This window comes from Prinia subflava, chromosome 3 (assembly GCF_021018805.1).
Source record: "Prinia subflava isolate CZ2003 ecotype Zambia chromosome 3, Cam_Psub_1.2, whole genome shotgun sequence".
Taxonomy (NCBI): Eukaryota; Metazoa; Chordata; class Aves; order Passeriformes; family Cisticolidae; genus Prinia; species Prinia subflava.
In genome coordinates this window covers 93,431,676-93,458,775 of record NC_086249.1, presented here as the reverse complement: position 1 = coordinate 93,458,775, position 27,100 = coordinate 93,431,676, and the positions used below count along the sequence as shown (strand labels likewise).

Below are 27,100 nucleotides of genomic sequence, written 5' to 3'. Positions count from 1 at the left end.
AAAGACACTGCTGGGAAGAGGTGAACAGCAATGAGCCCGGGTAAGAGAAAACAGTAATTGTGTTCCCACTCTAATTAAACAATTCTTTGACCTGGAAATAACATTTCTTTTGTTGGCTAATGCTAGATGGTGTTGGCAAAAACTGAGAAGAATTCACAACATACACAATTTTAATTGGAAGTGACTTGGAGACTAGGTTGACCAAAGAGGAGCTTTTCAAAATTTCTTCATGGGGGAAAGGCCATGTATGCCATGGAAGAGACAGACAGCACGGCATGAGATATTTCTGTGTGGTCTCCAGCAGAGAGATTATACTAGATGTGTAATCCTTTAAATCTGGGTTAAAAGCAATGAAGGACCACCCTTATCTATAAGGGTAAACATGCATGGTAATACTTAGAGGACAGGCTGTACCAGAAAGACCTTCACCATGGATTATGGCTGTTGTTGCTCATGAACACGTCCAAAGCAAAGAAGTGCAGGTTTTTTTTGGAAGACTCGGATACAACCGAAGTAGGAGACTGGTCAAGCTTGAGGAAATAATCTTCTAGGTAAGTTCCATCTTCTTTTCATGAAGAAAATCTTACAGATTTTGGTCCGTGATGGGCAAGAGTAACATTCAGGGATATGATGTTTCCTCAAGTGTGAATTCCTAATACAAATCTTAGTCACCAGATTCTTCCCAACCAACAAGGCCCAGAGAAGGAAGTAAAAATGTTGCATTATTAGAAATGACATGAGGGAATAAAACCTCTCATACATAATAAAGAAGAAACACTGCATATTTGCATGGCAGTACTGACAGGGTCCTCCATTTCAACTTTACATATCAACTGTCCAGCAGAGGAAGGGACTCTAGAACATAACTGGCCTGCAATACAAAGAGTTTTAAAAGACTTAATACAATGTGTATTCAACTGACAGTATGAATTGATATTGGATAATGTTAGATACTTTTTACAGAAAGAATGCCAATTAAAAGCATTTCTCAATGTGTCTGTCCCAAACAACATGCACCTCTAATCATACATTTTAGTTTTGGCCAAATATCTATCACTGTATATTCATTTAGGATTATTATTCTTTGAAGTTTTGCTATTTTTTAAATACTGGAAACAAGTGCTATATGTAGCCTCCATATTAACAAAAAATACTTTTGCTATAATATTTTAATTTGAGGCAACAGAAAGATTTAATATAAATAAACTGTAGAGACAATTTCTTCTAAGTAGCTAATATGAATATACTTTTTTTAAAAATATGCAATCTGAAAGTTATCTTCAAATGAAAATATGAAATAATTACTGCTTCTCCATAAATCAGGACTACTGTGACAATACTAGCCTAGGCAGAAAATAATGCACACATAATTTTAGAATGCTATTCAAACATTGCTTTAGTGACATTTCTAGAGAAAGTATAGTCATAGTACATACTAGTACTACAGCTCTCATATTATGTTGTGTGTTAAATGTAGCAGCACTCTAAAAAGTAATGTTTCCTGCAGGCAGAAAGATCACACTAAAGAATAAGATATCCCACTAAAACATATTCCTATTTCAAAGCTCACACAGTAGAGGAAGAAATTATTTTCTTTTTTTAACTGTAGAAAACAGTTACCACATTCTGATCAGTCACATCTGGGAAAAAAAAAAACACACCAAACCTGCTGGCCCCAGCCAGTCCTGTACAGTGCAATGCTAAGTCTGAAATATTTAGAAGTTTTTTCACTGGAATGCATGAAACTCTATGATGGTACAGCAGACTGCCTGCTACCCAAGCCAGGATCCTTTCATTTTAGGTCTGGTGTTTTTTCAAAGGGAACATAAGAGCATAGACTGCATTTGCAGCAAAGCTGGTAATAAACCTCTAGCTTTAAAATTAATACATTTATTAATGTATTAATTACATTAATACATTGCATAATTACAGTGCACAATTCTAAGGGTAAATCACTTTAAAATTCTACTCCTACATGTGTATGCAAATAGTATTTTCACAAAGTAACTTCTTAAAGAAGAACTACCTTCTTTAAATGCAGTACCATTATTTTCTGACTTCTGAAAGACTGGCAGGTTCAATTCTTCTGCACAGTTACTGGAGTGGGAAATCCCAATGAAAACTCCATTGCTCCAGTGTATTGAGAAGAGAACAACATCAATTGTTCTTCAGTAGCAATAGTTTGTATTGCTAAAGACCAAGGAAAGGAATTCTGAATAATTATAAAACTCTATTCTTAAAATATGTTGCTGCATTTGAAAAAATATCATCAGATATTTAGTAGTGTGTGTAGGTAACACATAAGTGAAAAATGTTTTCCTCTTAAATGGCATGAGACCAGAAGTAACAAATGAAGAGATCATATTTTGGGCTTAAATGAAAATATATTGTAAAAATGTTGAAATAAAAATAACTCCTCACAGATTATCAAATTACCAGTATGGAAAAACAAAGATTGATAGATTGACTAAAAATATGGTATACAAGAATGTTAACAAATTTACATCCCCAGATTTCACTGCTGTTTCTAAAGCTCTTTTGTACCTATTTGCAGTGCTTATTCAGGAAAGTACAATGCCTTCCTAAGGAGATACTTCCAAGGTGTTTGAGGTAAAATCACCCCAAGAGTTTCAGCTGCCTGTGAGGAACAGATACCTTCCTCACAGGAAGGGACAGTAATTTAACACTTCAAACTTTTTGAAGCCCATCTACAGCTAATTTTCATCATGCCACTCAAGCTGTCAAGTAAAATGTTGATGAATTTGTTCATTCTTTCCATACTCACTTCAGGAGCAGAAATACTTTTTACTTATATAAGATGCCCCAAAGGAGAGTCACAGTGAACTTCAAAGTAGGGAACTAAAATTTTATATGTTACTTAATTTAGGGCAGTCAAATGAAAAAATAAATCAGGAAAAAACTATGTTTTGATAACACTTGTGGCTCAGTAGTCATGGGAATCTGTCACAGATACTTGGGTATTAAGTGTGATTTAAGCAGTCATGCAAATATTCCAGGCAAGGTGTTAAAGCAAGGTGCCCTAGAGATTTTATAACAGCATTTTGAGACATTTACGTGGTAGGAAAATGCAGACACCTGGTTCCTATGACTAACCTGAATAAGATTTGTTGTAGAAATAGCTCTTTCATGGTTTTGTGAAAAAACAACCATCTCATATCACATATGGTTTCTATTACCTTCATAACTCATTGCACTCTGAACATTTCATTTTAGGCCTGAGTAGTCCATGTCTCTCAACTGGCTGTAACAAGAAATGGATTCTGCTTTAAAAAAATTAACTAAGAAGCACTCCAAGACCTTGTTTAAGCAGGCAGGAAAAGGAAACCATATTAGAAACTGTTTTTTTCAATAATACCAACCTGTGTACTGAAGATGCATGGGGTGTCCTACATAGAGCATGTCAATATGGGGTGGGTGCTTTACCCTGATTAGCCTTGTTTGGTTCTCCAAAGAAGGAGTCACACAAAAGCTTGGAACAAAGTCCTTATGGCAGTCCATGTTGGTTCGACAAACTTTGCTGGCTTCAATAACTTTTCGTGCTGGCAGACAGGCATACTGCAAAGGGCATTTAAAATCATTATAAAAGGTAAAGGTATTTTCCAGCAGATCCAAAGAAAAAGAACAAAATATTCCTTTTTAAGCAAAGAAATTTGCTCACTGATATAAGCCCATGAAGAGCTAAAATCTGGGTTTTTTTCCCTAGCTTTTTGTTGTCAAATCCTGACAAATCTCTGCCTGATGCATATTCAACCTGTCATTCCATAATTTGTAGTGTGGAAGAGAGGGTATGTACATATACCAAAATAAAAGCAAACTATTTCTAGAAAAGTACACACATGCACAACAAAGAATCACAGCATTTAAACATAGGTCAGTGATTTCTAATGGACAGAGATCAACATCCTAGTGACTTATCTGTTCAAGCTGAAGTTTTAGCAAATAAAACAACAAACCTACCAGGTGTGTGGTAGCTAAGAAACCGTTCTCAACTGAGATGAACACAGGACTGAGTGCACTGCTCTGCCCCAACCCCTGCCTATAACACCATTCCACTCTCAGGTCTGAGACCAGATCTTTCTTGCTCCCCACCAGCCAAAGACAGTACAGCAGAGGGGAACAGGAAATTGGTTTTCTCCTTCATGCCTCTCATAAAATTTCAGTGACACTTTTCCTTTTGTTCTAAAGATAGAAGCAAGGAATCGTAATCTACTGTTTGCCTTAGGAGGAAAAACAAAAGTAATTTCTACCTTCTCAGCCTGACCATTGCACTCCCCACAAATGTATGAATGTCAGATGCTCACCATTGACATTTATACAAATCCCTTCTATTCTAATGAGGGAGAGAACACACTTTCAAAAACTGCTGCATAGCACTGCAAAGACCATTCAAAAAACCTGTTCAAAAACTCACAGCCAGTCTAAGGACACTTGAAAGTCACAAAGTCTCAAGCTTTCAAGCTTCCTGATGCTTTTATTTCTTCCCTGTTCATAAGTAGCAGCTACAAGCTTAAGAATGCCCAGGCTCAAGGGGATAGTGATTTATCCAATCTTGCTGCCACTGCCATATTTCAAACGAACTGCTGGAATATGTTCAACTCTTAGTGGTTAAATACCACAAAAACACCCTGGAGTGGGAAGTTTACCACTGTAGAACTGTAAACATAGCAGATTTGGAACAAATTTATTTGAATTTCTTCAGGTATTTATCACTGGAGTCAGCACAATAATTAACTGATTAATTAACATATTAATAATTAATTAATATGTGTAGAAAAGTTTACACAGTTGATACTTGTGCTCTTTTGCTTGTAAAGAACCAACAGAAATGTTCCATCACTGTCAGTATGGAACACATATTTTAAAAAACATTGATGAATTTTCACAGAACCATAGAACAGCTTGAGTTGGAAGGGACCTTGAGCTGGAAGATATCTCATTCCAACCCCAATCATGGGCAGAGACACCTTCCCCTTGACCAGGCTGGTCAGAGCTCCATCCAGCCTGGCCTTGAACACTTCCAGGGATGGGGCATCCACAAGTGCTCTGGGCAACCTGTGCCAGGGCCTCACCACCCTCACAGTAAAGAATTTCTTCCTAATGTCTAATCTAAACCTGCCCTCTTCCAGTTTAAAGCCATTCCCCCCTGTCATAACACTATATGCCTCTGTGGAAAGTCTCTCCCCAGCTTTCTTGTAGCCCTCTAGGCACTGGAATGCTGCTAAACCCTTTTATAAGGGAGTAAGTCAAAATCCTAATGAGAAACTTTGTTTCTATGCGACAAGAAAATTCAAGTGAAAAAAAATTCAAGTATGGGCCCTTATTTTGAGAAGCTGGGCAATCTCTAGGACCTTCTTCTGCATGTTTTTATTTTAATGTAGGGACCAGCACTGCTGGCCTCAGACAAAATAACTTAACAGATAGTCCAAGGCTTTGGTCTCCCTGTAGTGCTCAATACCTTTAAGGACAGAAACACCAAAATAAGCAATTTCACCTTCTCAGAAGTTTTTTTTCTCACCAGTATTGTGCATCCAGAATACTGAAAATGCCTGAGGTGTCTTTCTGCCTAAAGGAATGTGGTGTCTAAGACTTTTTATGATTCTTCCAGAGACCCTCTGTTTGATTATGAGAAAAATTGTAACTAATATTTTGTGAGTTTTAACCTGTAATTGGGAAAATACATGCATACCATTATTATAAACTGTAGATATTCTCAAACACTTGAGTATGCTGCATAAGTGTCAGTAAATACTACTAATTTAATATAAAAAATAGATTTACCAAAGAGAATTAGCAGTTTAAGTAACTTACCAGATGGCTGTCCAACTTATTGCTATATGAAAAGCAAATGTCTGTGAGGCTGTTGTTACTACAACATTCAACTGTGCCATCAAGTCTTCTGTAGACTAAAGAACAAAGGCAGAGACCACATAATATTATATGCTGAAAAAAGTCTCTGAATGAAGTAAAACAATCATCCTGAAACCTTCAAGAATTACAGTAATTCACATAGCCTAGCTGAGGCTCAACTAAAAATAAAGCTTCACCATCAATATGTGTGAATGTCACATGATTTCAGTCACATCACATACTGATTTTTTCACCTTAATAAATCTCCTTGAGATGCTGGGGATCTACCACTTCAATGTTTTGAGCATTACAAGTTGCAAAACACTTTTATATCCATTGGCTCTAACTTGCACCAATGGTTGGCACAGAAATTTGTTAGCCACTACTGTACTGATTTCCCTGGCCGGCTATGGAAATGGCCAAGATTCAAAACATACTTTTCAAATCATGAAAGCCTTTACAAGACTCAGATGCTGAAAGCTTTCCAAGCCTTGAGGGCTGCAGCAGTGAATAAATGATGTTTTAAACCATGATTTAACTAGTCTGGAAAAGAACCTTTGTACATATGCTCTTGAAATGCATTGAGCCTAACCTGCTGTCCAACAGCAGCTCAAACGCAGAGACACAGAAGGATGGTCACAGTCAGGATCTGTACCACAGCAGCTGCAGTCACTCCTCAGGCACATCAAGCCTGTGATAGTGGTTGCTGATTTATCCCTGCATAACCTGCAATCCACTGACATGGAGCTTTATGCCCAGGGCTTACAGGTGCAAGCACTGTACTGTACAAACCTTGTTTCAAGTACCCTGAGGCTAAGAAACCACATATATTTTTGAATAGCAAATGACCATGAAATTAGTTTCCTTCTAAACTACATTGAAAACACTTTTTTTTTTAAATTTCAAGAAGATCCTTGGGGCACTGTTTTTTCTCTAGCTTCAATACTCAGATAGTTCACTCTCCATTAGTTTTATGGTCAACTAGATGGAGTCCATTTGCTATATACATTTTTATCAATATTCTGTATTTATGTCAAGTTGTGAACTGTCGAGATTTTGACGAATGACAGCTGCTGGAGACCAAACAGAGTTCATTTAATTTCAGAGGAATATTTCTCACTGCTGGAGGCTTATGACTCCAAAAATGCAGACAGACTGGTCTGATTAGAAGGCAGCAGTGGGACAATGGGCTGCTAACACAATACAGCAACCAGGCTTGGAAGCAATATTGAGTCTCAGCCATTAAGCCTCTAGTATTTCAATCTAAATAGGACTGGTTCATCTGCAGAATATGCAGTTTTATTACCCATGACCCTAAAACTGCACTTCCGAGGACAGCAGGATCTGAAGATATATACACCTACAACATCTGAGAACTGCTTCTTGCCATCCCTGGCCAGATGAAAGCATGGGCCAAAGCTGCACTCCTCTTCAGAGGTATAATCTAAACTGTGAGACCTCTAAAAGCAGGTTCTTACCCATATACCACTAGTTTCCAGTTTAAATATTTATCCTATTAACAGCTATAAGATAACTTTCTTTACATACTAAAAAAAAACAAACACTTTTTCAGCTTCACAAAATTGCATCAAAACCATGGACAGTTGAGTTGCCTGAACTCTTGTTTATTTCCAGGATGATGGAAAAATACAGTGACAATTTTGAAGCTCTGAATAGTATCCTCTAGGTTTTGCTCAGCAGCAGCCCCTTACCTCTGGAATTCAGTTTCCATGAATGCCTGCATGAAAACGTTTAGGGAGCTTCAGGACATGTCAAAAGACACTCAGCCAATTTAACTTGACTGTTCTTCTTTGTGCTACTCAATTTTTGTTTATTGTTCTAGTTTAGTTCAGTTCTTTTTTTGTTTGTTTGTTTCTTGGGGTAAGCCCTTACAGTAACAAGCACTCTAATGTATTAAAGGGAACAGAAGGAAGTAGACTGACTTCCAGAAGCAGTATGTGCAATCCAGACAAAACTGAGTTTATGGGCAATGACACAAAACCCTATAGGAAGACATACCTGAAGAAGCAACCATAATAAAGCCCATCATTGGGTTGAATCATACAATTTGCAATGTCCTGCTGATCAAAGCGGTGAAGAAATGTGAAATTTACATCTGCAAAAGATCACTGAGTTGATCCATTTTACAGAACTTACAATAGAGGAGATAATTGTACTACTGCTAAGAACCAAGTTCTGCAATATCTTGAAGAAGCAAATGTTATTTTTCAGATCATACAGGGTATTTTTACAGGATGACTTAAAGACAAGAGAAATTCCTCTATCTAGCCCTCCCTCACTTTCAGATTTCACAAAAGAGCATGGCACACTGGCTTAAGACAGGACAGCAGATTTGACTTACAAGAAATCTGACCCCAACAACAAATTCTAAATCCAAAATAGTCCTTAAGACAGGATAAAATTAAAATTAAAAAAAATTAACATACAAAATAATGAGGAGAGCACCTTAAGTCATACCTCTAGCTGGAAAGCTTAATTGCTGTAGGGTGGCTGCACTTACACAGTAGCCAGCCTGTGACTTCTCTGAAATGTCTCCCAGACAGGAATTCCAGTCTTCCACATTATAAACTGGGCAGTCTTGCAGGTTAGTGACAAGGTCTCCCACAAAAAGACCTCTTGGTCCATTGGCAGGAGAATCCTGAGAAGAACAGTGAAGTCAGTCATATTACTACAGTTAAAACCATGAGGTTTAGTTTACAAAAAGTTCTACTTTTCTACTTTGAAATCTTTAGGTTAAGACACCAAAAAATGGGGGAAAGGGGAGGGAAAGGGAAGTCTCCAAGTGTCCTGGAGACATCTTCAAATCTGAGTAACTATTTTCATATAGGTCAAAATGGTAAGAAAACCCACAATATACTATGTTCAAGTAATTTAAATAACCTTAACTTTTCAAGAAAGCAGGTGTACCTATACTTTCAAAGGTAATAAAGCATTATAAATGTCACTCTCTCCTGAATTTTATCAATTGACTTTTAGATCCAAGAAAGATTAGATTCTTTCAGCTCTGCAGTTCAATTGTGCTGTATTTGATTAGGTCAGAAAAAAAAAATTCTTTCCAGAATCCCAGAAGTCTATCTCTACTTTGCTTCCAGCTGACCAAACAAGGCAATCAGCTCAAAATAATTTCTAACATTAAAAACAGATAGCAGTAACGGGAGTGATAACACAGTTTCCAGTAGATTTGCTTTGTGCCAATACTGAAAAACAGTTAAAAACCCCCAGAAATAAAACCTGTAAAGTCATCTCAAATGTCTCAACAGTTTCACAGTATGCTAATTAGTCTATCATTATTCACACCATGTTCCTTTATTTACTAATACTAAGATACATGAGGCTGAAAGGAAAACTTTAAGCAAGAAGTTCAGTATATTAGATTCTGGAAAGGGCTGCACTGACCAAAACTGATTGTGATAATAAGAGATACAGGTACATATCAGGTCACAAAGGCTATAAAATATGGAAACAGCAAATATATCCCTCTTACCTCTGCAACCTCAGTGACAAGTGCCCCAACACCCGTGTAATAGAAAGGGAAAAGGATGGCTGGCAGCAGAAACAACACCATGAAACTGGCAACACCAAGAACAAAATTATGCCACACCCCTAAAAAGAAGGCAAAAAAGTTTCTAAATAAACACTAATAACAATAAGTTGGTTTTTAAATGATCCTACACCTGCCTTCTAATTAACTTTCTTGAAAGTTAATTTATTACTCTAAGAATAAATGAAAGGTTAATTTGTGAACATAGGCATAAAAGAAGAGTACATAGATTACAAACTTTCGCTTCTATGATGCCACTTTGTAAGGGAGTTTTAGAGAAATCTCTAAGCCCCTGAGAATTATACAGTCAAAAAAGACAGGAGAGCAGTAAGTTCATTTCTAAGGTGTCACTCTACCACATAAAGATTTCATGTACCACTACTTTTATAAGTATGAGAGCAGTGTATCCAGAAGAAAAACTGGGCTTCTGAATCAATTATTAAAATACAGTTTCTATCTACAGAGTTGTCTTCAATCATAAGTATTAAAAAAAAAAAAGTGGAATGAAATCTATTACATATTACTTTCTACCACAATAAACTGCTGCATTTAAGAATCTCAATAAATTGGCTTATTTTTGAATAAATTCTGTTTGTCCTAGAGAGCAAGGTGTTTGAAATTTACTTGCAATCAGTATTTGTGATGGTAACCTACATTATTTTAATTAAAATTATTACCTGTATATGTGCCAAATGAATTTAGAAAAATATTTGTTAAAAAAGGCTTCTTCTATAAGAAAATACGGACCTAAAACCCCATCAAGAAACAGTTGTACAAATCAGCATTTCCTGACACATTGTTTGGGGAACATATTTGCAATTGCCATCTTTACACTATCTGGTTCTCCATAAGAAGCAAGGAGCCACTATCATAAGACACAGCTGGAGTTCATCATCAAAGCTTTATGGCTTTCCACATGTAGCACTACACAAATTTTCTCATTTCGTTTGTGTTCTCAGATAAACAGTTTTGTGTGAACAATGCAGGAAAACCTTTCAGTGTTGGAGAGGCTTTATTTCCTTCTTCCAGTGCTTCATCTTGTTAGGAGGAGTTTGATTCAATTCTATACTTACAGTGCAGCTACAGCACAGGAATTCAATGAATAGATTTAAAAATATATTAAATCTATCTTTCTTGCAGTGTATGTAACACTGAAATCATAGCATATAGCAGATTTATCTCCCCTGTCTATCTCCACATCTCACCTCACCTTCTTTTACTCTTCTAATGCTGCAGAAATGAGAGGCATTTTTGGAGTTCTTCAAGTAAGGGTTTGTTGCCATTTCCACAGGTAGATGCTTCTTAAAGGAACTTCTTTCTATAGTTTTAATTGTATTTCACGGAAAGGCACTCAGATAGAGGAAATGTTTTTGTAATCAGTTGTCCTTATCTCACACACACACATTTATTTGCAACAAATCCAGAAGCAGGGAGCAAATATTTTAACCTGATTGTTTTAACCTTTTTATCATAAAAATATTTTTTCAGCTTAATAGCTTAACAAAAGACAAAAAAATGTAAAACGGAAACAAAATTCTTTCCAACAGTGTGGCTGCTACATAGAGTGAACTGAAAAAAACCCCAACGCATAAAATTATAATAATAAAAAAGAAGTGATGGTACTTCTAGAGGGTGACAAGGAATATTTTCAGGCAGCCAGGAAAGAGGGGCCTTGCTACCAAAATTGACATTTCCTGTGTAGAATAAAGCAAAAAAACTAAATTAGAAAGGTTTCAAACTCCTTCCAGGTGATCCACAGAAAAACAAGCATGGTCCAAATGACAATACCTGTAGAGGCACACTGCTCAGTCTACCTTCCACTTCATCTTGCTAAAACAGCCTCATCCTTGGATACCTAATTATTTACATTTAAAAAGGGACACCTCATATAACCCTAAAACATCTTAAAATAATTTATTAACTATTAATTAATTAAAAAAAGAAAAGAAAAAAACATTTAACTCCTGTTAAAGACAAGATGAAATGTATTAAAAATTATCTCAGAAAGAAATACAAATATTTAAACTAATAACAAAACATGCTGCACAGAATCACTTTTCAACTATCTAGAAGGCATGGAATTATGCTATAAATATCACAAGTCTTACAAGAACACTCATTTCCTATTCTTGAACATATGATGCCATCTGCTGTACAAAAGATATATTTTTTAATCTCCAGACTATAGCTGGACTACAAAAAGAATATTTGGTATTGGCCTCTAGTCTAGCTGTGTTACTTGGCTGCTATACAAACATCTGAGAACATGTCTCTCTAAATTCAAATTTCTGAACACCAGGAATAGGTTCATTCAACTGTTCTGACAAATAAAAGAAATTGGTTGTTTACTGAGTATTGCATTTTATCAAACAACTATTTCTGAAACTTATCTATCATAAAGTGTAAAAAAAGACCTTTATTTGTTACACCTGACTGGAAGCAAGCCATTCATGCTGACCACTTTCACAACATGTTCACTCCTGCTTTGTATTTCCCTATTTCAGGTTTTCTTGAGAAACATGAAAAATTATTACAGCTGTTTGATTGTCATCAAAACATGCAAGCCATTATTTCCTACTACAGCTAAGAATTCTATTTTTCTAGATAATGTCTCAGGAATCTATGTAAGCAAACCATTTTGAAATTCAGTATGCCTTTTCTTTCAGTTCTGTTCCCAGAAGATGGAAATGGAAACAGATTAATTTGAGAAACAGAGCTTCATAAAATTTAGCCTATTGTAGTGAATGAGTTTTGTTGATTCAGGTATTTGGAATACAGATACATTTACTTAGCTAACATTTGTAATTATTTACTTGATTAATGAAAGCTTGAAAACATGCTTCCTAAAGGCTTCTGTATGTCCACTCTCTATATGATGTTTTAGATACGTTAATAACTAAACATTACAACAGGCTGGCTGCTAGACTGCAACAGAAAAACATCAGCATCAAGGACTGATAACTTCTCTATTTCAGTTCTTTGGGAGCCACCTTTGTCTCTAGAAATAACCACACAAGTGGTTCAGGCAGAATAACAGTCTTAGTTTGACTTCTCACAGCAACCAGGCTCTACTTCCCAGTGGCCAGAGACTTCAGAAAACATCAATTCAAAAACATCTGGAGGTTATCTGGAGCCATAAGCTACAATTCTCTTTGGATGTTTGTGTTTTGACCTTTATTTCTCTCTGATGGCAACATCAAAACACAGTGACCTGTATAATAACACAACTCACAGGTCAGTGAAAACCACTCACAACACTATTGAAAAATAGATTGCTCCTATTGCAGAGAGCAGTAGTGAATTGTTCAAGGATGCTGACCTGTGACACGAAGTCCTGTTCTCACAGCACCATTCTGGCTGAGTATTTCCCAGCTTGTGGGCTCCAAGGTTTTGCTACTTCAGCCATAAAATGTGCAGAAACACCCCAAACAACATACAAACAAAAAAGACAGAGGAACTTCTGCACCTGGTGCAAGAGCTCTTTCTAATGAGAGGAAGATTAGAAACCACAGTCTTTCCTCAACCACACAACTGGAATTGTTATGCACAACCATTTTGAATTGATTTAGAATACAATGATGTTTTTCATGACAGGAATTGGTACTCATTTAAGATCCCAGAAACTGACATCTCTAGCCAGAAAGCAGCTCAATAAGGACAGTAATGATCAAATGATTTTCTGAGATGCCAACATAGGTTCAGAACAGAAGGATCCCCATTAGGTGAAGCGAAGCTTTGGTAACTATTCACTCTAAACTTCAAATCTGCAATCAAAATTTCACAAATGATGCCTTAGAATAAGTAATGGTGCTAAGCAAAGATTTAATAAAAAACCACAAACTATTACCTGCACAAAATATCCTTAACTGCTGGACAGGAGATATCAGCTGCAAGTGAGTTGTGAAGAGGTCAACAAATGCTCCAGGATAGACAATGAAGATAAAAATCCCAAACCCATTAAATCGTACTTGTTCTCTTAAAAAGAAGAAAAGAAAAGTGAAGCGGTGTAACTGCAAGCAAACAAAAGAAAAACTGAGAGATTCTACGTAGCACACATTTTTTGATAAGAATGACTAAAATTTTGGTTATAAAACTAATTGATTTTGTAAACTGTCAGTAATTGAAAGATAATTAAACTAGAGGATATTTTCTGCAGTAGTTGCCACTTCTAGGCAGTATACATTTTTAAGTTTGGTAAAAACATAAAGGGTAAGTTCAACTTCTTTTCTGTCTTCTGGTAACAGTAACACATAAAATACTTTTTAAAAACCTACCTAACCTTCATGTTAAGATATATTTCAACATTTGGTGTAATTGTTATTTTAAGTAAAAAAATGGCAGTCCATAGGAAGCGGTTTCAAACTCATCTGTGTAAAAATACTTGCAAGAAGCAATTGCTTTCCTTTTAAAGAAACACTTCCACAGTTCTGGAATTTTTAATTCTTCTGTTTCTCCTAATTGGAACTTAGAGTACGTTGTGAACTAACAAAAGTGAGGGAAATGTCATCTAAAAAAATGAAAACAAGTCAAGGCGTTAAAAGGACAAATGCTAAAGCCCTTCCAAACCTTAACACTCTATGATTCTATTTAAATATATTAGTAGCTGACAGTATTATACAGATAATATTTTTTCCAAGGACTTGCAATTACTTTTAAATGGAATTTTTTGGAACAAATACATTAAGGTTTTTTGAAGCTAGAAATTGCATAAGGGACTTAGGAGAGGCATGGCAAAATCATGTTCCAAGACAAACTAGGCACAGATCAGCTAATTCCATATCTTTACTGAGAAAACATACTGGGTGTAACATTTTACTTATTTACATTTATCTACTTAATGTGTATACACACCAAAAGAAGACAAATGACTATATAAAATTATTCAGAATTAAGTCACACACCAATGCTGTGGAGTTAACTCATCCCATACTGCCAATTAGTAATAGGCAGTTTAATGCCTATTCCGGATTTCATGACTTGGGTAGAACATACACAGGGAGAAAGAAAAAGAGTTGTTTGGTACAAGCCTTGACTAAGGCTCAAATATTTAAACTCTTATAGTTCACAGCTAATGCTTTCTGGAACTGAAGTTGGCAAAAGTGTATTGGATTTCAGGAAGCTAAGTGAATTGCCAGAATAATAAAATTTGCCCACAGCACAGCTTTTTAGTAAAGTTGAAACCCTGACAATTTACAGTAACAGCACTATAGACCCAACCTGTGCTAGAAGGAAAATAAAAAAGTCAAGCAGAAAACAGCAGCAGCAAACTTGGCTGACAATGTACATTGGACCAACTAATTTCTCTGCTGGAAATAGTGGAAAAACAATTTTTTGACTAAAATATAAACCAAAATTGAATATTCAAAGCCTCTGCTCTAGACCTTGAATAAAGATAACACACCATTAAGATAAAATAATTATTCCTCCTTTCTGCTTAAAAAGAGCTCTGTAGTAACTCCTAGCTTCTCTGCAGTCTGCCAGCAACATGTAGTAGAATGACAATTTTGTTGCATCTTCCTGTGATGGGATAAGAAAAAGGTTCATCCTCCACAGAAAATTCCCTGTGAATAGCTGAGGGAAGCTGAAAGACAAGCAGAGCATATGAAACACAGAGGGTCTCAAAGCACCCCCTTGAGTGAGAACCTTTGGGGTTACAAAAAAGGTAGTATATGGGTTAAAATGCAGTCATGACTCCCTAAAGTCAAAAAAATCAAAAACAACTTAGGGTTTTATGCTCAAAGAAGAGATAATGACGATGTCCAGGAGAAATGTCGAGGATACTGAACATCAATCCCAGTAATTATTGCTTAACCTTCTTATGCTAAAGTGGCATTTAACAGCAATGACTAAGCTGTCAAATAATTTTTGTGAAGTAATCATCATAGTTAAGGACATTAAAAATATAATCTTTGATCAAAACTAATACATCATTAAGGTTAACAGAGGCAAATCACATTTGACCAGGTTATTGCTTCAATCTGTTCATATCATATTTCACAAACTATTTTTAAACAAATCAATCAAAAATCTATTTTAAAGCATCACAGTGCAATAGCACATGAGTTCTTTTCAAGTGCCACAGGTGCAGAAATGAAATTGCTGTGTAAAAAACAGGGCCACTTAAAAAAAAATTGGTTTAAACCTGATGCTATATTTGCAAAGCAGAAGTCCTTTCTCATGATCTGCATAACATACACTGTATTAAAACCCTATCCTTAATTTGTACACCCTTCCAAACTGCCAACCTAAGGAAGCTATGAATTGCAGACTAAACAGACTCTCTAGGTAAAACAAAGCAGTCCTAACAAAATTCACGGGCAGGTAACTGCTCTGGAATATTTGGCTTTGTCGTCAGAGTAGGAGAAAAGCAAACCAGAAATTACCGAATAGCTGCCACCCCATGGCCGACTTCATGTATCACACCACTGATAAGGATTGCAGAGAAGAAATAGGTCAGCTGGCTGACGGGCAAATTGACACCAGGCACCTGTTGATGTGGGCATGACAACAAAACAAAACACAGGAGGGAAACAAGAGGTACAAAGACAAATCATTCTGCTCCTAAATTTGCTGCTCTCACTCACTTCTTCAGACCCACGATAGAATAGGGGCTGATCAGTTTGCACCTCTTTTACCAACTTGTTCAGTGTATTTTGAAATACATTAAATACACATTCTTTTGTTGAACGTTAAATAGGTCACCAGGCATAAAAGCCCTCTCCCTGCCCTATATATTCCCCAAAGCTCTGACCAAATGTGTCCTATTCTGTATGAAGCTCGAGAAGTTTATAAAAATGTACACAGACTTCCATTAAATGAAACAGGCTTAGCACTGTGAGCATTAGTTTACAATGTCCTGCAGCCTGCAGCCAGTCATGTAGCTATAGAAAAGATCCGCCTTTCAAAAGAAAATAATAAAAGCTGTATGGCACTTTAAAGAGTATGAACATGAAAAGTTCAAAAATGAGTTGACAGCTGAACAGTCAGTCTCTCCCTTCTCTCTTCCTATACAAATCAGAAGACTATCCCAGTTTACAGGGTCAAAAAAAATTTTAAAAAGTAATTTTCATCTACTCTTCAGGTTTTGGTAGACTACACATGGCAATTCAACCTTTAAAAGCCCCCACCTTGAAATGGGTATACTATTTTAATATACCTAAGACATAATATGCAAGCCCTTTATTTTCTTCCTGTTGCTGGGGATTCCCACCACTCCCAGGTCCTTCACTGTGCTTGTCATGAGACATCAACTGCTTCCAGCCAGGCTTCAAAGCAGCCTCTAGTCACGGCATGAGGAACCATCCCCTCCTTCCTCCCGATGGACCTTCCTCCTGCACGGGCCCATCCCTCTCAGCTGCTGGGCTGCAGTGGGATGATAAGGCCACTTCTGCTGCTTGCTCTGGGGCATTTCTCTTGTCAGATCTGCAGCTTCTTCTACTCAAGGCAGGCTGCACTCCAGTAAGCTCACTAACAACTGATGTGAACACAACCTGAATTGCAATCCAGCCTCACAAAAGAGATGCTGTGGGCAAAAACTCCTGGCCTATCTATAGAACTCTATAAAAACCAGCATTGTGGAAAACAAAAGGCTGCACATCCAACTAGGTAGGCTGGATTCTACCTTTGTTCAGTCCTGCACATTCTTCACTTATATATATGCATTTACCTACTCATGCAGCAGAACTGTACAAGAGGTTGTTGAGACAATCTAGCTAAAGTAAATCCTTCAAAAGGATCCATTAATGTTAATCACCTCACGAATTCTATCCAGAGTGTGATGGTGACCAAGAAATTTACCTTAACAGGCTCAGCTGTGGTACCTCACAGTATGAAAGACAGCCACACTTCATTTCTGAAACATCATTGCTTGCATTACAGCATCAGCTGGTGGCACTAATGCATCACTTCAGTGGTGCTGCCTCTGCAGTGGGAGGACAGATGGCAACAGCGAAAATTGCCATCTCAATTCCACCATGACTGCAGCCTGCTAGAACACAGCACCAGATGCTTTCAGACCTTACGTCAAAGAAGCTATTTTAAGATTCACCTAAAACAGAAGCTACCTCTCATGAAGGGCTCTGAAACCAAAAGCAGGATTTTGTTAAAAAGCACACTGTCTTGTATTTTATGGCCTACTGGAAATGCCTTTAGTAAAAGAAGATCCTTTCCTTGTAACTAATCTGCTTCTTTCCTACCTTTGTCAGTAGGTAACCAACACAAGAGGGGCCAGCTGAAGAGAAACAGCCCCATTACCTATAGACAGGTATTTTAAATCAAGTGCATGACTGAACAAAAGAGGAAGTGTACAAAATTCTTTATAAAATATAAGCAGAACTGTTTCTCCCTCTCTCCACACCCAGAGGCTAAAGGCTAAACAGCTTTATGCCATAGGCTAAATATAAGCTTACAAAGCAAAATTGGGGTTTTGTTGGTTTTTAAAACTAATTTGCTCTCTTCCAGGCAGTCAAATACAAGTAAATAATTTAAATGAGAAGGTCCTCCTAAGTCATTCTTCACCTCTTTGCAACCATGTAAGTCTCTTTTTGGTGTCAATTTACACGAGCACATTCCCCTTAAAAAGAATACTGAAACTTGCTAAAGGCAGAATTATACAACCGTGACCATTCAGAAATGAAAGAATGAGCCAAGAAAGGACGAGCACCACAATGCAACTTAGGAGAAGTAATCTTATCCCCACACATGACATCACTTTTTCTCTATTAAATAGTTTTCAGAGCCAGTCAATCCTTGGTTTGAATGCAGTGATATTGCCAGTAGGCAGTCACTGAGGAAACAAGTCCACATTGAAATTGTGAACATTATCCTACTTTTCCACATTCAGTGTTCCAGTTCATACCAGGTTAATTCCAAAGGCTCATCTTTACTTTGGTTGTGTCTGTGTTATTTTCTCCAAAGAACAATATATTGTCAATGACCTCTTTACTCTGGTATCACAGAAGTGGATGGATCCATACAATGGCCTCAGAAAATAAAGATGTAAAGATGTTTTACTCCAGAAAGGTTAGGACAGATGCTGCTGAAATGTAAATTACAAAATTTTCTGTCTCAAGTTCAGCTCGTGCCCTCCAGGATGCACAGACTGCCCACTCCTGTCTGCCCCTGGAGGTAATTCCAGAGCAGGCTCTGGACAGAGGACAGCAGTGGCAGTGACCACAGCTCTCCCTCAGGTCTCACTGCCTGCTTTTCCAACACACACTGCACTCTGCAGACTCACTCTGCTTATGGGAAAACAGACCCAGCCCTCCAAAGGTACTGAGTTTATGGCATATGCTAAATCAGGCTTCCTGCACTTCTGCCATTTTGTAAGCCTAGCTGCATGCAGTCAGTTTAGTGCTTACAAGAAGGTCTATTGTGTTTGCACACAATTCTTAACATCTGTTCACTTCAATAGCTGAGTACTTAAATAGAGTAACATGGCTGGGCACCTCTGCCCTAAGCTGTGTAGCAGAAGGCAGAACAATCCTGTAAGACTTTCTGAATTTCTGGAAAATGACCATACATTTTGGCCGGATTGCCCTCTTGGTATAAAAAAGGTAACTAGGAATCCTTCTAGGTTAAAACTTGCAAGGCAATGTCAGCTCTTCCAGTACTGCCTTGCAAAGAGATTAAAAGGACAGTATTTGCAATCTCTCCTATCCTGTGAAATACATTCCATACTAAAACCATACAATATACTGTCCAGCACCAGAAATCCATAAAACAATTAAATATATCATTGCACTTTAAGTAGATACTGCCAGAAACAGCACTTGAAATTTCACATAGTAAATTAAGTCATAAGTCCTTGAAGAATCAAAAAATACCTCCTCACTAATGATTCTTTGCTTCTACTATCACACAAAGCTTTTTGCCTGTCTTTCCTTTTCCACTGCTCATTTTGTATTGTATTAAAAGAAACAGAACTTGTGTCTTCTTGTCAATTATGTATGAGCTCCACAAACTTTAGGGTCACCAGAGCCTCTACACTGCACAGCTCACAGGAAATAAGTTCTTAACTCAGTTTCATATTCCTAGTACTATAATTTTATTCTTAGTACTATAATTTAGGGCTTTTCAAAATGACTATCCAATTCCCACTCCTGAGGATTTTTAATATAAACTCTTCCACATATTTGCTTTCATTTGCCCTTTTACTATACCCACTCTGCCTTTTTTAAGGCTGGTAAAAAACCAGCACATTTTCATGTAGATGAACATCAGGAGTTGAGTTATTCTTGCATGGGAGTATTTAAGCATCCCATAGCCCATTAGGAAGCTGCTTTAGCTCTGCACACAGCTCTCAAACAAAGAGCTGAGGAGGGAACACTCACCACAACTTGCAGCATTCGATCATTCTGGGCCTTCGGAGCCTCGGTGAGCATCTGGGTCAGCGTTTGCAGCAGGGTCTTTCCCAGCAGAATGACAGAGCCGAACATGGCCACTATGCCAAACACCATTCCCATGCTGAACCTGCACAGAGAAGCAAAGAGCTGAACAATGCACAGCCACAAGAGAAAAAGGGGATCATCTCTGCCTGTGGAAATCTCTGCTTTATAGCACAAGTTATTACACAAAGCACAGGGCAAAACTTACCTGATGCTACCACAATTCATCAACAGTCCAGTACAAAAATGCTAAAGGAAACTAGTAACAATAATATACCATAACAACACTAATAACATAATTCTCCTTGTTTAATAAGTGTTTTACATCCAAACAATATCCTGATCAAATTTCAAATACTTTTATTCAGTTACTCAATATGTGTAACCTGCCTGTAGCTATGAATATATAAATTTGCATGAATATAGAACTAACATGTATAATAAATAATAAATAACTAACAACGTATAATTGGCCATGTTGCACCACAGCATCACATATTTAGAGACCTGAACCAAATGATGGGGCAGCTTATGTACTTTTATATAAAAGCTTCTTCAGCACACATTTTGCATCTTTCACGTAAACAATAAAATGGGCTAAAGAAGAATAAATGAGACTGAATCTTTTTTAAAGAACAACTAAAAAGTACAACTGCAAGACCACATTAACACCATTTTCTTAAGCTACATTGTTCTTCTCACCAATTTTTTCATTAAAATCAGTGTTGAAAAAAAATTCAATTCATGTCACTCCACCTAGTGACAAATTTTTATTCAGCATTAATATTCTTATTTTACACTGTCCTATAGTCGAAGGATGTGATAACTTTTTTTTCTCACTAAAACACCTCACTACCAGTCTCTCTTCCTCTCACAAGAGCGTAACTGTTCTCTTAACAGCCTTAATGGAGCTCACTGGGAATTAGTAGATTTATTTTAAGCAGCATGGACTTGTAATGTTAATTAAAGAGACTAGTGGAAACATTATACTGTAATAAATTATACACATTAAAACTGTAATTGATATGGAGCTATTTCAGACTGATTATTACAAAATCATTACCTACTAAAGAAACCAGTATGAAGCAGACTTCTCTTTTATTACAATCTCACTGAGGGTAGCAATACAGGAAATGAAATTCAAACCTTACTTCTTTTATATTTTCAGAGCAGAGACAAAGCAATGCTAGGAAGGCAACTGAACAATAGTTTTCTAAACCAGTCCAGGAGCACCCATATTAAACTACCCTACTTATCTACCCATTCCCAGCACTGTGCAACCTTTGCATGGAAAGGTTCGGGCAGATTAAAGACAGAAGGCAAGCAAGGTGCTTCTGAGCAGGTATCACTGCTGAATGTCTGGGCAATGATTAACTACAGGGTCACAGCTGTCTCTGAGTTCTTTGTAAGCTCTAGTGATGGGGAGAGCTAAGTCTACAGCATTGGGAATGATCTAGGATCTGAGCAGCTGCTTTCACACCTACTTCTGTATGCAGTATTGCCCCTAACAGCTGTACTCTTCAGAACTATGCGTAGTTCAAACCACAAGTAAAAACCGTTTAAGGATTTCTAGCTTTATAGAATCTCAACATGCAACCTGTATTACATTTATGTATTATTTAGCAGAGGATAAATACTTATACTGACACAGTATAATTAGAGCAACCACTCTAATTTGTTTTTACCATTAGCCTTTAAAATAACCATGTCTACCCACAGCCCCTCTAATGCTGAAAGGCACCTATGTGGTTCAGTTGTTGACTCTGTATGTGACAGAAGAAAAAGGACGCTGAATGTGTACCATAAGTAGAGAAATCTGGGTTTCCATCTCCCCCAGCTGTAGAACTGGCGGTTGAAGAGGGCGGTTTGCCACCGCAGGTGAAAGGGAGAGACGCTCAGGCCGTACGTCAGCAGCCAGTCCTCGTACGACGCCTTCAGAGAGTTGGACGACTGCAAGACAATGGAAAACCAGCTTGACCAACACATTCCAGGAAGATTTTGTGGTGTGACCAGGCAGTAAATGTGATCTGTTTGTATAAAAACAGATGTAGCATTTCAAGTAGATGTCCTACACATTGACATATATAATATATATATATATATATAATTATTCACATTGACATATAACTAGGTGTGACATGTAATATGAAGAAGTTATGCCACTGTTTTGATGTCATTTCCAACAACTGTAGGTTTGTGAGAGAGATTGGGTATCCAGAGTTATCTGACAAACAAGGTCTTGCATCATCTTCCCTGGTGTTAAATCACTTTCAGTAGTTCTACTTTCTGGCTAGAAGGCTACAGACTGTTGATGGTATTCTTTCAACATGCAATTATATTCCCATAAATATTTCAAAAACTACAATAATGAAAAATGCTTCTTTTGTCTCCAGCTGAAACAAACTTTCTAATACAGATGAGATATGTCAGTATTGCACACACCTGTTAGTAAGGATAACGAGGTCTATTTTTCAAACACAAATACTATGCCTAAAGAGGGTCTGGAATATCTGTTTCGGCTAACAAAACCAAAAAGAATTTCAAATTATCAACCTGTATTGCAACAGCAGTTTCACTATGGTAACTTCCCAGCATTTCAAGATACTTCTAGTATTTCCAAAGTATTTCCAAAGATTTCTCTTGATGATAAATGTGACCTATGAATACTTATCTGCAGCATTAAATTATAGACCAATAGACATGGTTTTTGCAACTGCTAACTTTACTTCATGGCGCCTGCATTCTCAACAGGCTTTAGTCACCTGCTTCATGGAAGCTTGTGTCAGAAACCCAGAGGAAGGGATGCTTTCCTTGGAGGTGAAAGAGGAACTCAGAGCTCAGGAAAAGCACAGATGAGCCTTGGGCCTTCTGACATTGGGCAGTTCCCAAGGCAGGCGTGTCTCTGACACAATCCAGACAAGTCTTTGGAGCTGTCTGAACTGGAGCATGGTTCCCAAGGTTCCCCACAAGCAGCAGCACCTACTGAAGGCGTCCAGCAGGCTCCCTTCTCCTCCCCCACGAGGAACTTCACAAGTTTCTGGCTGTTGTCAGTGGTCCTTTGAACAAATTTAGAACTTGCCAATTCCTTGCATTCCTCCTGCCCTGCACCACAGTGGTGGGGGGGTTTTGAGGATCTCACAATGCACAATTAACAGCTTTTCTCATTTTGTCAAATTAATCAACACTTGTACACTAAAGTTTATTTCAAATAACAAATTTCCTCAGATGTGAGACCCATTTACTTGAGTCACTGCTCACATATCACCTATTACATTATTTATCCTTTTTGCCTATATATTTCTGTGTCATTTCCTTCTTCACCATACTGATTTTTGTTCTGTCAGCTGAGGGTACCAACAGAAATTTTCACTGTAATGCACTCCCATCAACACTGCTCACTCCCTATGGCACCATTAAGTTTAGTGTCCACAACCAAATCAGCTTTTGCTAATTTTAACAGAAGAAATCACAAAGATGATTAGACTTGTACACAATAAGTGGCACATAAGCCAAGGAAATAAAGAAAAAGACCTCCTCACATAATCTAGCAGATAATTAAGAACAAAAATACATACATCATTAAGTACCTCTGACATGAGAAACTGTCTTTTGTGAATTAAAAAACCCCATCCTATTCATTCACAGTAAAAAAACCCCTCAAAATCACTCTAATACATTAATCTAATAAAGTTAATCAGATACATTGATTTGACACTTGAAAATGTTCCTTTTATCACATGCAAATCCCACTTTTTTCCCTAGAAATGCCACAAATTTATCTCTTCTAATTCATTCCAACAACATCACAGCCCCACTGTCCTAGCAAGACATTAATAAGTATGAAGCTTTCCATGAGAAATAGGGAGTAACTGACCAAGCTGTCAAATGTGGAAAAGAAAGGTACCAAAACTTTTCCTTTTGTATTTTCCTCACAAGTTGTATAAACGTTATTCACAATCACTAAATTACTGCAAACTAAACTTTTGCAAAATATATTAAAACCTTCTTGGCAAAGTTTAGCTCCTTCTGTCCTGATCCCAGTGAGATCACATTTTCCACACACCCTCATGCCCTGGTGTGCTTCATTTCAAGCTGCTTTCACACAGGCCTTGGCTCTGCTTCTTTGATATCTAAAGGATTTTTGTTAGATTAGTTTACTACAAAAGCAGTACCTCTTTATTTACCCAAGCCTTTCAAATGCCAGGCATCTGCTGAATACTCCAGGAGCTCCATCAGTAGCTGCCAGCAAGCAGGAGTCCTTCACATTCTTCTTTGCTGGCAAAATCTGTTCAAGAGCTCTGAATCATTTCAGCTTCCTGACGTAAAAGCTGAGAGCCAGCCTTGACTGAATGTGTCTAATGCATCCTTTTCTTCTCAGAGAAGGAGGGACAACCTCCTGCCCTTCACTTGTTCCTGCTCCTTTGGGCAGAAGGAAGTGTGATGACTTAGGATGCTGGGGAGAAGGAATTTAGGGGTCTGAGTGATTCCCTTTTACAGAACCCAACCTTCAGTGAAAACCTTGGTGTAAGTGGTACAATGAGGAGCAACAAGAGGGACTTAACAGTCAAAATTCCAGCTTGATTTGGCATAGCTTTAGTTTCCTGACACAAATGTATCTTTTAATTCTAGCAATATTATAATATGTGGATTCATCTGGGCAAAAATACATTTATACACCGTTATACTTTCTATACTGTAGTCTAAGAGTCAAGACTGTCAAAACAAAATATTTAAAATCGGAACAAAACCAGTGAGGGAACAAACTGATAAAAAAACATTGCACATTGAACAGGCTTACAGAATCAACGTTAACTACAAGTTACAGCAGACATTCTTCTCTCACCAAAAATATCACACAGGATCACACATGGAAAAGTGCTCCCACATTATTTTTCACTCATGCTCTGTACATCCTCTTGGTGTAATTACACTATAAGTGATTTGAGATTTAAACAGTACAGTTAATTAAGCAGTACAATTTTGCTGTAGATACTAGTAGCCTTGGGTTGTGACTGGTGGAGATTTAGAGTACCAGCAGAAAAAAAAAAGGCAACCTAACCTAGCTTCCTAATTATATAAATCTGGTTATTTAATCCAAATTCTATTTCAACTGTGGTACTCACAATGAAACCTATGACTGAGATGTATAACATGAGATCTACCAGTAAGTTCACTGAAACTCAACAGCTCCCACATAATTCCTAACAATAACTTTGGTCAACTTTTAGTTAAAAGATCAGAACTAAAATTTAACTCCTGGACTCTCATGCTTGCTATGGAATTCTCGACATTCCCTCTTCTTTTTCAGTAAATCAGGCATTAAGTAGGCGCCAATGTAGGGTGGGGTTTTTTTTCCTCCCTTGCTGCTGCAAGAAATAGTGACTCTCCTTATTTACAAAAGCGAATGGTTTTATGGCCTAATGCAGAACGAGATCTTCAGAATGTCAGAGATGCAAACGCTCTCAGCACCACGGCACAACAGGTCTGGTACCTGAGCTCAGCTCTTGCTTCACAGCCCCAGAGTCCTCACCAGGCCCAAAGCAGCTGCCAGAAGAGAAGCAGCCTCCTGGCTGACCCTGCTGCTGTGTCTCACTGCAGTCAGAGCAGGCTCTTCTGGTACCTGGCCAAGCTTTTCATGTGTTTCTAAACAATGCCCGATTTATTTTTAAGAAAAAAATACTTAACATAGACTTGCTGCAAGAAAATTTGAGAAGTCTCCAGGTAAATTACTGTATTTGTTATTGTCAGTATGTACAGACTAATATTTTGCAATTACCAGCTTTCATCATTAACGGAGCCACATTTGCTCTCCAATTCGCTGCAGGGGGAGACACTTTTCCAAGTTTTCTAAGCACCTGAATTTCCCTGTATTTCTTCCCGGTATTTTACAGTGACAGGAGTGACAAAATGCACATTTTGTACTTTCATATCTCTGAGCCTTATCTGCCTTGGCAGAAACAGATGCAGCTCCTGGACTGTAAAATTGAGCATTACAGATCAAACGTTTCATTTCGTTTTCCCCGTTATTTAACCAGCACACAGCCTACTTCGCATGCATTCTTTGCAATGTCGGTCACTCTTAGAAATCACACCTCTGAATCTTTAAAACAAACTCAGAACAACGCCACAGCACTTAATGAAACTTGAGCAATACACAGATGTATCCCAGATATAACAGATGATGTCTTGGTGTATTTTCTCTTTAAACCTTCTCCCCTATATCAGGAGGAAAAGGATGGGTCTACTAATACTCTCTGAGGATCAAAGTTTATTTCTTTTAAAAATCCTTTGTATCGAGTTCTCTCTCAACTTATTTTTTCTTCCAGTAAAACTAAAGACATTCAAAAGAAATAAATATGCATTACTTTTTACTCCTTTTTCAGGCAAACAATCATTATAAGTCACATAATCTACACCCCAAACTTACAACGTTTCTTTTAGGTTTTGTTAATATAATGATAATAAACTGCGGATAGCACATTTAAATGCCACGGAAGCGCTTAAGCAGCACATTAAAAGCTGTTTTCCCTAACTTTTCGCGGCTCTGGTCCTTCAGCACAGCCCGCAGCCCGCGCTCCCTGCTGGGAGCGCTGAGAGCGCAGCGCGGGCGGAAGCGGAGCGGGGCTGCCCGGGGCTGCCCGGGCTACCGGGCCCGGCTGCCGGCGGAGGCGGGCCCGGGGCCGGGATCGCCTCACGGCCCGCGGGAGCGCGGCGGGCCCGGGCAGGGCGCGGCCCCTCCGCCGGCCCGGGCACGGCAGCGGCGCCCCTGGGCCGCCCGGGGCTCCCGGCGCGGGGGAACGGGGCTGCCGCTGCCTCCTCCCGGCCCCGTCCGGCTCTGCGCCCTCGGCCCTCACCTTGAGCAGCGTGTCCGCCAGGTACACGGCGCACCAGCCGCCCAGCACGGTCACCACCACCGGCACCGGGATCATCGCGGGCCGCGCCGCGCCTCAGCGGGGCAGCCCCGGAACCCAACCTGCCCGGAACCTTTCTCCGACCGGCTCTACTGCCCGGGCGGACGCTTCCGGGCAGCGCGTCGAGCGAGGGCAGGTGGCGGCATGACGTCACGGGCCGGGCGCGGGGCAGCGTTCGGGGCGTTGGGGCGGGGCGCGTGCGCAGTCGGGGCGCGAGGGGTGGGGCCGGGCTGAGGGTGGACAGGGCTGAGGGCGGGGCCGGGCTGAGGGCGGGGCCGGGCTGAGGGCGGGGCCGGGCTGAGGGCGGGCCGGGCTGAGGGCGGGCCGGGCTGAGGGCGGGCCGGACTGAGGGGCCGAGGGGGCTGAGGGGGCTG

General features: G+C 38.7%; 1 protein-coding gene across 8 annotated transcripts in view; it reads right to left on the bottom strand.

The window, feature by feature from the left end:
* The window catches only part of MBTPS2 (membrane bound transcription factor peptidase, site 2), a 40,670-nt gene extending 13,756 nt beyond the window's left edge, over nt 1–26,914 (bottom strand). The window contains exons 1-11 of one of the 8 annotated variants that reach the window (XR_010079738.1): nt 26,670–26,914; nt 21,617–21,765; nt 19,762–19,900; nt 15,814–15,917; nt 13,278–13,405; nt 9,374–9,492; nt 8,347–8,527; nt 5,830–5,924; nt 3,381–3,576; nt 3,198–3,262; nt 1,923–2,190 (exon numbers count right to left, since the gene is read on the bottom strand). Coding sequence is in view for 3 of the 8 variants with exons in the window: in XM_063392938.1 (XP_063249008.1) it covers nt 726–871; nt 3,381–3,576; nt 5,830–5,924; nt 8,347–8,527; nt 9,374–9,492; nt 13,278–13,405; nt 15,814–15,917; nt 19,762–19,900; nt 21,617–21,765; nt 26,670–26,744 (1,332 nt within the window). In the remaining 5 variants the exon portion in view is untranslated. The other 7 variants (XR_010079737.1, XR_010079740.1, XR_010079741.1 and 4 more) reach the window with 7 other exon arrangements.
* Nucleotides 26,915–27,100: the final 186 nt, after the last annotated feature.